The following is a 12,022-nucleotide window of genomic DNA, read 5'->3' as shown; positions in this document are numbered from 1 at the left end:
CCCCTTCTCCTCCTGCCTCAATCTTTCCCAGCATCAGGGTCTTTTCAAATGAATCAGCTCTTTGCATCAGGTGGCCAAAGTATTGAAGTTTCAGCTTCAACATCAGTCCTTCCAATGAACATCCAGGACTGATCTCCTTTAGGATGGGCTGGTTGGATCTCCTTGCAGTCCAAGGGACTCTCAAGAGTCTTCTCCAACACCACAGTTCAAAAGCATCAATTCTTTGGTGCTCAGCTTTCTTTATCCAACTCTCACATCCATACGTGACTACTGGAAAAACCATAGCCTTGACTAGATGGACCTTTGTTGACAAAGTAATGTCTCTGCTTTTTAATATGCTATCTAGGTTGATCATAACTTTCCTTCCAAGTAGTAAGTGTCTTTTAATTTTATGGATTCAATCACCATCTGCAGTGATTTTGGAGCTCCAAAAAATAAAGTCAGCCACTGTTTCCCCTGTTTCCCCATCTATTTGCCATGAAGTGATGGGACCGGATGCCATGATCTTCGTTTTCTGAATGTTGAGCTTTAAGCCAACTTTTTCACTCTCCTCTTTCACTTTCATCAAGAGGCTCTTTAGTTCTTCACTTTCTGCCATAAGGGGGGTATCATCTGCATGTATGAGGTTATTGATATTTCTCCTGGCAATCTTGATTCCAGCTTGTGCTTCCTCCAGCCCAGCGTTTCTCATGATGTACTCTGCATATAAGTTAAATAAGCAGGGTGACAATATACAGCCTTGACGTACTCCTTTTCCTACTTGGAACCAGTCTGTTGTTCCATGTCCAGTTCTAACTGTTGCTTCCTGACCTGCATACAAATTTCTCAAGAGGCAGATCAGGTGGTCTGGTATTCCCATCTCTTTCGAATTTTCCACAGTTTATTGTGATCCACACAGTCAAAGGCTTTGGCATAGTCAATAAAGCAGAAATAGATGTTTTTCTGAAACTCTGATTTTTTTCTGATTCCCTCCAAGTTGGGTGTAAAATCGCGTATGTGTCGGGAGGGGGTGTTTTTCTGCAGAGAGAACCCTCAGCTTTCTGCAGACATGCTAAAGCAGGCCTGGGTCAGGTATGCCTCAGGGAGGAGGCACCTTCTGAGGGGACTTTCCCCAGTGCTGCCCACCTCACTGCCTTCCCCAGCCCCAGGCACCTGGTCACATCACATGAAGGGCACGTCCTGAGGTTGGGGATCCCTTGGGACAGCCCAGACCTGGGGGTGCAGACAGCTTTCCGTGCCCGCCCTTACTGTCTATTTCTCTCTGACAGGCCCCGCGGGCAGATCCCCAGGTCCCTACCTATATGGGTGGTTCCTCTGGTACCCACTCATGGCTAGGTGTCCAGGAACCCCATCCCCCTGCCCCAAGAACAAGGCAGGAGGCACAAGTCACCCTCAAGATCAAAACTTAGCCTGGTGGGGGCTTGGGGAGATGGTAGCCTGGCGTGTGCTGCTTGCTTTTAGTAGTAAGTTTGTCTGGGTGGTACCTGGGGGCTTTCATTCCAAATGGAGGATCATATCCAGCCTTGAGGTTTTGGCTGCAATCCCAAGACAACAGAAAGAGTTCTGTTTGACATCCTGTTCACAAGCTCACTCATTCAACCAGGCTCTCTCTCTCAACACCAATCACTGAACAAACATCTGCCCCTCCCCTGGGCAGGTGCTGGGCATTTGGGGTGAGAGGGAAGATGGAGGAGACAGGGCTTTGAAGGAGAAACGTGACCCAGTGTCCCAGGCAGGGGTCATGGGTGAGCAAAGGCTGGCGGCAGAAGGGAATCCCACAAGTGTCTGAAATGGGAAAAGACCTTTGCCCCCAAAAGGACAGTGTGGCCGCTCATCTTCCTCCTTCACAGGCCTACGTTCCAGGATTTGACACTGCAGGCTCAAAGGCTACGGGGAGAGGGGGTCAGTTCTGGGTTCCAGAATGACTTCTACACTGACCATGGTGTGACCCTGGGGACCTCTCTTCCTCTCTCGCTGAACCTCAGTCTTGTCCAGAACCTACCATGGTGGGACTAAATCAGTTCTCAAATGCTGTCCCCTGGAACCCCCAGGGTTCCATAGAGGTGCACTGGGCGGCTGCCAACAAGGCAGAGGCAATGGGCCAATAGCCAGGGATGTCAGCCTCCCCCAGGGGTGCTCACGGGCCATGAGGGGGATTTTAGTGGCAGCTCTGGGCACATGAGAGGCTTTGAATGTGAAAGCCCAGCCCCACGACCAACTTGTGTAGAGTATGCGGCCAATGGTGGGGAGGTGCCCAGCCTGGAGGTCTTTGCACCTGGGCCCAGATCCCTGAGCCAGCTCACTTCTCTGAGCCTCTGGTTCCTCATCTGAAAAATGGGAATAATCCTAGCCCTTAATTCACTGGGTTCTTGTAAGAGTTAGGTGAACCCTTTCCTGTGATGTAATCAGATTGTTGTTGTTCAGTCACTGAGTCGTTTCTGACTCTTTGTAACCCCATGAACTGCAGCATGCCAGGCTTCCCTGTCCTTCACTATCTCCTGGAGTCTGCTCAAATTCATGGTCATTGAGTTGATGGTGCCATCCAACCATCTCATCCTCTGTCGCCCCATTCTCCTCCTGCCCTCAATCTTTCTCAGCATCAGGGTCTTTTCCAGTGAGTTAGCTGTTTGCATCAGGTGGCCAAAGTATTGGAGCTTCAGCTTCAGCATCAGTTCTTCCAATGAATATTCAAGGTTGATTTCCTTTAGGAATAACTGGCACCTGGCAAAAAGTAGGTGTGCAGGGAATGCTGGTGACAATTTTTGCTCTCTACTCCGTGGCTCTCAGTCTCCTCATCCATAAAACAGGAAGAAAGAGACCTGTCTGCTCACCTTGTTGCAGGTGTGAAGGTCCCTAGGGTGGCCGATGAGGAGGTGATGGTGGTGATGGTGATTAGTTTCCTAGGACTGCAGAACTAATTATCACAAACCACGAAGCTTAAAACAACAGGTGTCAATTCTGCCCAACTCTGGAGACTGGTGGCCTGAAATTCAGGTGTCACCGAGGTTAGTTCTTACAGAGGGGACTGAGGGAAGATCTGTTCCCTGTCACTCTCCCAGCTTCTGGTGGTTGCTGGAAGCCTGGGGGTTCCTTGACTGGTAGACAATCACTCCGGTCTGTGCAGCCACTGTCACATGGCCCTTACTGCTGAGTGTCTGTGTTTTCTGAGGACACCAGTCACTGGATTAGGACCGCTCTAATCAGGTATGACCTCACCTTTATTATGTTGCAAAGACCCTACTTCTAAATAAGGTCACATTCACAGGTATTGGGTTCATGCTTCCACATATATTAATATTTGGGAGGAGACACAATTGGACCCCCAATGGTGATGATAGTAATGATGATGGTGGTGGTGGTGATGACGATGGGGTGAAGGTGGTGGTGGTGATGGTGACGGCGATGATGGTGACTTTGTAGATGCTAAAGGCTGTGTTAATTTGGGGATCTCATAATGACTTAGCCCTAAGAGCTGACTTTTAGTTGGGATACTTTGATTGTCAATGAAAACCCAGTTCAGATGGCCTTCTATTGGCCCACGTAACTGGGAAGTGCAGGGGTGCGGTGGGTGTCAGGTGCAGTTTGATCCAGCTGCTGCCCTGGAGCATGTGTTCCAGCCATCTCCCTTTAGGACAGTGTAATAGGTGCTGACAACTCCCAGGGTAAGAAGCTCACTGGTTGATATGCAGGTGTGACAGCGTTCCTTCTCTCATCACTGAAGCAAACATCTGGAGTTGCCTCCAACTGGAAGGGTTAAGGTCACATGCTCACCCTGTGGGATGGGGAATGGCTTGCATTGGTCCGTCTAGGGCTGGGATGGGCAACAGGTTGGAATTCTGTTCATTGGTCTCTGTCCACCTGGCCCTGACCTTGATGTTGAGGGTGGACTCAGCACTGTGGAGCCCCTGCTGGGAGCTTCAGGGTGGGGACAGGAATGAGCATTCCTACCTGGGACCTTCTGTCTCTTGCTGGGGGCCCCACTGGCCCCAGATGTGGGAAGGATGATGGATGAGCATTTTCCCACCGTGGGGACAGGTGAGAGTATTCTCTGGATTTGCTTAGAAGGGCTTAGAGCAAGAGAGGTCTTTGGCAGATTTTTTTTTTTTAACTTTCACTTAAAAAAATTACATGACTATTTGGTTGACCCAAAAGTTTGTTTTTTCTATAACATATTATGGCCAACCCAATAATATTCTTCATCATAGAAAAAAGATGATTTTGTTTTTTTAGTAGTGAAGCCAGAAGGAAAAGGTGCATCAGGGGCCTTCCCTGGTATTTCAGTGGTTAAGAATCCGAGCTTCCTCTGCAGGGGGCATGTGTTCGATCCCTAGTTTGCGAACTAAGATCCTAAGTGAGACAAAGCCAAAAAAAAAAAAAAGCCAAACAAGACTGGTCACTACCTGGGCAACAGTCTGGATGAATTCTTACCTTGAATCCCCATCCAGGTGGACACCTCCTGGGGGTGAGGTGCTGGGTATCTGACTGGTTCGGATGGCCACCTTTCCTGACTCTCATTGCCCCCACTCTCGGTGGCCAGCTCTGAACCCCCTGCTCTTCTCCTACAGGCAGCCCTGGTTTTACGGCTGGGGTTTTAACCTCCCACGTGGCCAAGCGCTGCTTGAGAAATGGAACCTCATTCCCGAAGGCGTGGATGTCCTGATAACCCACGGACCGCCGCTGGGTAAGACTCATCTGCCCCCACCTCGGGCTCTTGGCCCCGGATGCCCGCTCGTGCTGGGAGGACACAGGGCTCTGGTGCTGGGGCCGGGGCCGCTGGGCCTGTCCAGGGAGCTGCCAAAGGGTGCTGGGGCACCAGTCACCCCCCTGTCGCTCTCATTTCCTGAGCACCTACTGTGTGCTGGGGGCTCCACGTGTTACCTCCTGGACTGCTCACAGCCAGGTGGTGAGGTCAGACTCAGCTGCCCCTTTCACACAGGTGGGCACCGTGGAGCTCAGGGGTGTCAAAGACCTGAGTCCTGGGGGCTGAATACCACAAGGTCACTCCCAGCAGGCCCCATCCTCTGCACCCCTCACCCCGGGAGACCACCCACCCCAGCAGTCTCCAGCTTTCCTCCCAGCCCCCACGGCCCCCACTTCGGTCCCAGCTGATGACACCACTTGTCATCCCAGATGGGAAGGTTGTCAGGTGAGGCCCAGCGCAGCCCCAGAGTCCCTCGCTCTGATACCTGTTCTGGGGGAAGCTGTCCTGAGCACCTATGTGTGCCAGACGACCAGCCAACACCCTTGGGTGCCTCCCTCCACCCTCACAAAATGTTCCCCATTTCCAAATGGAGGGAACCTGGAGGCCCAGGGCCCTGACATGGTTTAGGCATGACAACGTGGCTTGTAGTGGGGCTCTGGAGCAGGTTTCTTACTTTCTCCCTCCTTTCTCTGTCTCCTTCTTCCCTACTTTCCACCTCCCTATCCATTCCCCTACTGGCATCTTTTGAGTTCCTGCCTCACCACATCTGCTTCACACACAACACACAACCCCTGCTCTGGGGGTTGCCTGTGTACTCAGCCCAGCCCAGTTGTTAAACGAATTGTTGAATATGGCACAGAGAGGTTAAGTGACTTGTCCAAGGTCACACAGCCAGCAGGTAGCAGACCCTGGGACTTAAACCCAAGGGTCTGCTCCAAGCCTACTTTCCTCCCACTTCCTGCCTCTCCCCTTCTCTTCCTCCTCTCTCTCTCGTCTCTAAGTCAGGTCCACTGCAGCCTGTGTGATTCTTTGCAGGATCCGTCTTCCCCTCCCCAGCAGTTTTAGAAACCTGTTTCTCCCGCCCAAGCAGAGAAGGGGCTGAGCTGAGCCCTCGTTGTCCGCTTGGAGTAATCAATTACTCTTCGTTTGTGTAGCCATGTGAGGCTAATAAGCCGCCACCATATGGGCAGCTCCGGGAGGCTGGCCGTGCGAGCAGACGCAGACGCGGGCACGTGCGTGAGGCTGCAGTGGATAAAGAGGGTGTTTTCCTGATTTTGTGATGTTTGTTTAGAAAGTTTCCGACCTGCAAATTCTGCTCCCGGACTCCTCCCTGCTGCTGGCTCACCTTGGGCCTCACCTGTCCCTCTCAGGCCTCAGTTGGCTTCTTTCTGCAATGGGTGGATGCCAGCCTTGAGGCCACTTTGAGCATGAATGGTCTGGAGGCTCTCAGCTATGGAGCCGTCTTCCCTACCCCACCTCCGCCCTGTGCTGCCTGGCACACTTGGGCTCTTATAAGTGTGTTCTCTGTGAGGCCCTGCGGGAGGAGCAGGGGACGAGGGAGGTGGGGGAGGCCACAGGCCCCAGGAGGTGCACGCTGGAGCCAGGCTTCTCTCCCTGAGGCTGGGGCAGGGCAGGGTGGGTCCAGGACTGCCGTGTCCCTGAGACTGCAGAGCTGCGACCTGGGCTTTGCGGGGCCAGGGCCGGGCCTGCCTGGGCCCCGTCACTACCCTCCCTCTCTCTCCCCTGCCAGGCTTCCTGGACTGGGTCCCCAAGAAGATGCAGCGGGTGGGCTGCGTGGAGCTGCTCAACACGGTGCAGAGGCGCGTCCAGCCGCGGCTGCACGTCTTCGGCCACATCCACGAAGGTCAGCGAGGGCGGGGGCCGTACACGTGGTTGTTGTTTTTGTTCAGTCGCTCCGTCGTGTCTGACTCTTTGTGACCCCATGGCCTGCAGCACGCCAGGCCTCCCTGTCCTTCACTTAGCTCCTGGAGTTTGCTCAAAGTCATGGCCATCAAGTTGGTGATGCCATCCAGCCATCTCATCCTCTGTTATCCCCTTCTCCTCCTGCCTTCAATCTTTCCCAGCATCAGGGTCTTTTCCAGTGAATCGGCTCTTCCCATCAGGTGCCCAAAGTAGTGGAGCTTCAGCTTCAGCATCAGTCCTTTCAATGAGTATTCAGGGTTGATTTCCTTTAGGATGGACTGGTTTGATCACACGCTGGTGGGGGAAGTGCACCTCACTGGCTTCTCAGGGGGGCCCTCTTGGCTCCCTTGAACCCGGTCACCTCTTCCCTGGCCAGTGGGAAATAGCCCACCGCCTACATACACTTTGTATCTACATATGCCTGTCTACACGCTGGCTGTCAGTTACCTATTGCTGAAGTGTTTCATCATAGGAAGATGAGGGCAAAGTCTGGCAAGACTCAGGGGTAAGTTTTACTTCCTAGAGCCCTGCAACTCTGCCGTGCCTCTAGCCTGAGAAGTCTTCAGAGATAGCAGGGGGCTTTCTGGAGGAGGGGACATTTGGATGTGACCTAGAGAAGGATTGCATTTGGGGGTACACTGTGAGCTGTCTACAGGGCTGGAAGCCTGTCTTCCTGTTTTATGTCTCTATGGCCTGGCATACAGTAGGTGCTTAATGAATGTGGAGGGCTCCCTGCCTACCTGAGGGGCTCTAGCGGCACTTCTCCTCCCAGTGTCCCCACCCAAGACAGACATGAGGTTCTGCCTTCTGTCCTGGGGCAGGACCGCTTGCTGTGTCCACATGGCTGGAGTTGGGGGGTGTCCATATCATCTCAGGCAGTGGGCAGGGTGGCTGTGAAGGTGACTGGCAATGTTGGTGGCTGCAGTCCTGACTGCCGCCCTGTCCCTGTCCTGGCCTGTCACTGCCCAGGATCTGAAAGGTCATGGGAGAGATGGATGGCGCATGTGCGGCAGGATAATAATAACGCCTGTCGCTTTCTGTAGCCCCACTGTGGACATGTAAGACCACACCCTGCATGATTGTACAAGCAAAATGCAGGCTCCAAAGAACTTGTAACCTGTGCGGAGGAGGGGAAGTGTCCCTTTTGGTGCGGAGGTGATCTGAGCTGAAGATTGAAGAGGATTCTGACAAGTAGATGTGGTGGGAAGAGGGTATGATGAGGACAGAGGTGTGGAGAAGAAAGTATGTGACAATGGCGATGATGGTGACCAGGGTGGAAGTGGTGAGGATGGTGATGTTGATGGTAGTGATGATGATGGTGGTGGTGCTTGTGGTATTGAGGTGATAGCGATAGTAGTGATGATAGAAGTGGAGATGATGGTGGTGGTGATGGTTCTGATATGACAGTGATGGTGATGGTGGTGGTGATGATGGAGATTATGATGGTAGTGGTGGTGATGGTGGTGATGGTGGTAGTGGTATTGAGGTGACAGCGATAGTAGTGATGATAGAAGTGGAGATGATGGTGGTGGTGGTGGTGATGGTGGTGGCGGTGGTGATGATGGAGATGATGGTGGTGGTGATGGTTCTGATAATGACAGTGATGGTGATGGTGGTGGTGATGATGGAGATGATGATGTTGGTGGTGGTGATAGTGGTGATGGTGGTAGTGGTATTGATAGTGATGATGGTAGTATTGATAATAGAAGTGGTGATGGTAATGATGGTGGTGTTGGTGATGATGGTTCTGATAATGACAGTGATGGTGTTGGTGATGGAGATTATGATGGTGGTGGTGGTGGTGGTGGTGGTAGTGATGATGGTAGTGTTGATAATAGAAGTGGAGATGATGGTGGTGGTTGTGGTGATGGTAGTGATGATGGTAGTATCGATAGCAGGAGTGGAGATGATGATGGTGGTGATGGTGGTGGTGATGATGATGATGATGGTGTTGGTGATGCTGATAATGGTGGTGGTGATGATGGTTCTGATAATGACAGTGATGGTGACGATGGTGGTGGTGATGAAGATAATGATGGTGGTGGTGGCTGTGGTCTTGGTAGTGATGATGGTAGTATCGATAGCAGAAGTGGAGATGATGATGATGGTGGTGGTGGTGGTGGTGATGATGATGATGGTGGTGGTGGTGGTGATGCTGATAATGGTGTTGGTGATGATGGTTCTGATAATGACAGTGATGGTGATGGAGATAATGATGGTGGTGGTGGCTGTGGTCTTGGTAGTGATGATGGTAGTGTTGATAATAGAAGTGGAGATGGTGGTGATGGTGCTGGTGGTGGTGGTGCTGATAATGGTGTTGGTGATGATGGTTCTGATAATGACAGTGATGGTGACGATGGTGGTGGTGGCTGTGGTCTTGGTAGTGATGATGGTAGTATCGATAGCAGAAGTGGAGATGATGGTGGTGGTGGTGGTGGTGCTGTTGATGATGTCAGTGATGATGTCTCGACACGCACTTTCCAGGCACCGGGCTGAACACGTGGATTATTATGTCATTTGCTGCTCACAGCAGGTCGGGAGGAGTTTCTTGCTAATACTTGCCCCAGACATCTTTAGCCTCCTGCGGCTAAGTGCCCTCTGACTACCACACCCGCCAGACCACCATCAATTGCTCCGGGTCCTGGTGTCGCCGCTCAGCCCTGACCACTGTGTGCTTACTTTCTAGGGTACGGAGTCATGGCGGATGGGACGACCACCTATGTGAATGCCTCTGTGTGCACCGTGAACTACCAGCCCGTGAACCCACCCATAGTCATCGACCTCCCCACCCCCCGGAACTCTTGACTGCCCCCACGGCCCCAGCCCTTCCCACCGCATCAGCTCCATACGCCTGGCCGAGAGCACGGACCCCCAGCCGCCCTTCCTTCCCTGCACACAGCCTGTCCAGCTCCGGGAACAGCCCAGCCGACGGGCTGAGGCCTTGGAATGAAGAAAATCACCCCTGACTCTGTCCCTGGAGTTGGGACCTGCGGGCTGTTGGGGGCTCCGCACTCATCGCTGATTTCTGCGTGTCCCTTCCATGTGTTCCTTGTTAAAGGACCTACTATGCTCGCAGCCGCGTCCTGCTTGGGACGTGACGGAGTCTTCATCTGCTCAGTTGGACGCCCTGTTGGGTTTGGGAAGCTGCTGCTCTTGGACGGATTCTGAAGTTCTGACACAAAATCTCCCTCTCACTGAGGGTCTGAGTGGCTGCACGCCTCAGGGTTGGGAGGTGGATGGGTGGGGTGTCGCAGTCTGAGTGCGGGCAGCCCTTCCGCTTCTCCCAGGCCTCCGAGGGAGCGATCAGGGACGTCTCAGGAATCGGGCTGCGTCTGGCCAGGCCACCCGGCTGTCAGCTTCTTGCCGTCCCGTGTTTTCCTGTGGGCATTTTTGCTGATGTGAATGATGGCCTGAGCATCCTGGACACCCGCTTGGAGCCTGGACTTGGTGGGGTGGAGAGGGGTTGGTTCTGTAGAATGAGCTTGTTGAAGACCCAGGACTGGGCCGGAGGATCCCCACGTGCTGGACACCCCTGGTTCCCTGGGGTGTGCCGAGCTCTGCAGAACCCAGCAGCCGGGGGGTCCATGGGCCGAGGCAGCGCTGCGCCCTGTGCGCCCGTGGGGATGTGGACACACTCATCCTTGCGCCCCTCTTAACCTAGTGAGGTGAACCTCGGGGCTCCCACTGCTGTCCTCGGATGTGTTCTGGCCCCCGGTGGGATTTCCCTCCCCCTTGGGTTCTGTCTCCCCTGCCCTTGGCTGAGATGGCTGAATGGTTCACAGTTGTGGTACCGGGTAGCAGCTGCCCCCTAATGGGAATACGGCCCAGAGTCAGAGCCGGGACTGGACTCCCGCAGTTCCACCAGGGGGACTTCAAGGACTGCAGCGTTGGGCTGAGTCTCTCTGATGGACAGAGAACCAGCCAGGCCTGCTTGGGGTGAGGCCGGCGAGGCCGAACTGGCACGGGCAGCATTAGATTCTTTATTTAAAATTTAGGTATTCTGTTTATCATAGATTTTTTCTCCCCTGCATTAATTTTGGTTTTTAAAAACACTGCATTAAAATAGTATCATTGATTTGGATCACCGAGTTTTTTGGTGCCCTCTTCAATTGTGTGTCCGAGAGGAGGGCCCTGCCTGCCTCCTCTTCATCCCAGGCCTGGGAACCAGCATTTAACGAGCCCTTTGCAGATGTGATCCCATTTCCAGCGCTCCTGCAAGGTGGGTACTGCTGGCCCTGTTTTAGAGATGAAGCGATTGAGGTCAGAGAGGTGAGGCAACTAGCCTGAGGGTGCACAGCTCAAAAGAGGCGGAGGCAGGGTTTGAACCTTGGTCTCTGGCTTCACAGCCTCCTGCTCTGCCAGCACCCGAAGCTCTGCCCCTACAAGGCGATGCAGGACTCAAGGCTCTTTTTCTTTAAGGATCCTGTTCAGCACCTGTCGGGTTCGTTTCTCACGGAAAGCCCCTGGAGCCCTGGAGGACTTGGATCTCTGAGCCCAGGGTCCCAGGAGACCGTGATTCCTTCCCTATGAGAATGGGGCTCCCATAGGGTGAAGGACCCATCCAGGGAGCCCAGGGGCAGCAGCATGCTGGCCGGGGCCAGCTTTACTCTGCAGCCTGCAGGGCTTCAGGAGTCCTGTTCAACCCACGTGGTTCCTGGTAGCCGGGGATGTTTACAGGGTCTCTGGGGGCACCTCAGACGCACGGCGTGTGTGTGCTTAAATGGGTGGCGATGACTCCAGACTCTTCCGATCGCCTCTACTGAATTTCTATGCGGACCAAGAACTATAAACTTAAAAAAAAAATTCTTTTTCCTAAGGTATCTTCAGAATATGGTGTATTTTTATGTGGAAAATAAAAGTTATGAAGGCAGCTGTTACTTTAAAAGAAAAATTCATTAAAAGTCCTTGAGGTATGAAAGATGATGGCGTGCTCCTCAATCATTTTGGCATAACTTGATTGTGGCTGTAATTTTTTTTTGTCAAGCATGTCAGACAATAAAGTCTTTGTAAAAAGAAAGAGAAGTCCACTCGGTGTCTCTTCCTCTGTCTCTGGCTGTTGTGTGGGGCCTGTGGGGGAGGAGAGGTGTCCTCCCGGCCAAGTCCTGGGCTGAGTTCAGAGGCCCAAGACCTTCTGTGTGCCAGCGACTAGCATCCTTCTGCTGGCTCTGGCTTCCCTCAGAGGTGGTTGGCACGTGCACTTCTGTGCCCTGTCATGTTCACATAGCTCGAGCATCTGGTCCTCCCCCAAACAGTATTTCAAGGTGGCCTTAGCTTTGGCCTCTTCCCGGAAGCAGCAAGTTCCAATCCAGCCCTTGTCAAACTCAGGGTCCAAGTGTTGCCCAGGAAAAGCTCTGGCAGATATAATGACTACAGTTCTAAAGCTCCCTAGCTGTAGAA

General features: G+C 53.0%; 1 protein-coding gene across 1 annotated transcript in view; it reads left to right on the top strand.

Moving 5' to 3' along the window:
• Positions 1 to 9,430, top strand: part of MPPED1 (metallophosphoesterase domain containing 1) — a 65,220-nt gene extending 55,790 nt beyond the window's left edge. Inside the window, exons 4-6 of the mRNA XM_010843634.1 lie at positions 4,566 to 4,681; positions 6,453 to 6,566; positions 9,312 to 9,430. Of these exons, the coding sequence (XP_010841936.1) occupies positions 4,566 to 4,681; positions 6,453 to 6,566; positions 9,312 to 9,430 (349 nt within the window). The remainder of the gene's footprint in view (positions 1 to 4,565; positions 4,682 to 6,452; positions 6,567 to 9,311) is intronic.
• Positions 9,431 to 12,022: the final 2,592 nt, after the last annotated feature.

Source organism: Bison bison, unplaced genomic scaffold, assembly GCF_000754665.1.
Source record: "Bison bison bison isolate TAMUID 2011002044 unplaced genomic scaffold, Bison_UMD1.0 scf7180017864184, whole genome shotgun sequence".
Taxonomy (NCBI): Eukaryota; Metazoa; Chordata; class Mammalia; order Artiodactyla; family Bovidae; genus Bison; species Bison bison.
Note: the sequence above shows the minus strand (reverse complement) of the source record. Positions and strands in the feature narration are given on the sequence as shown.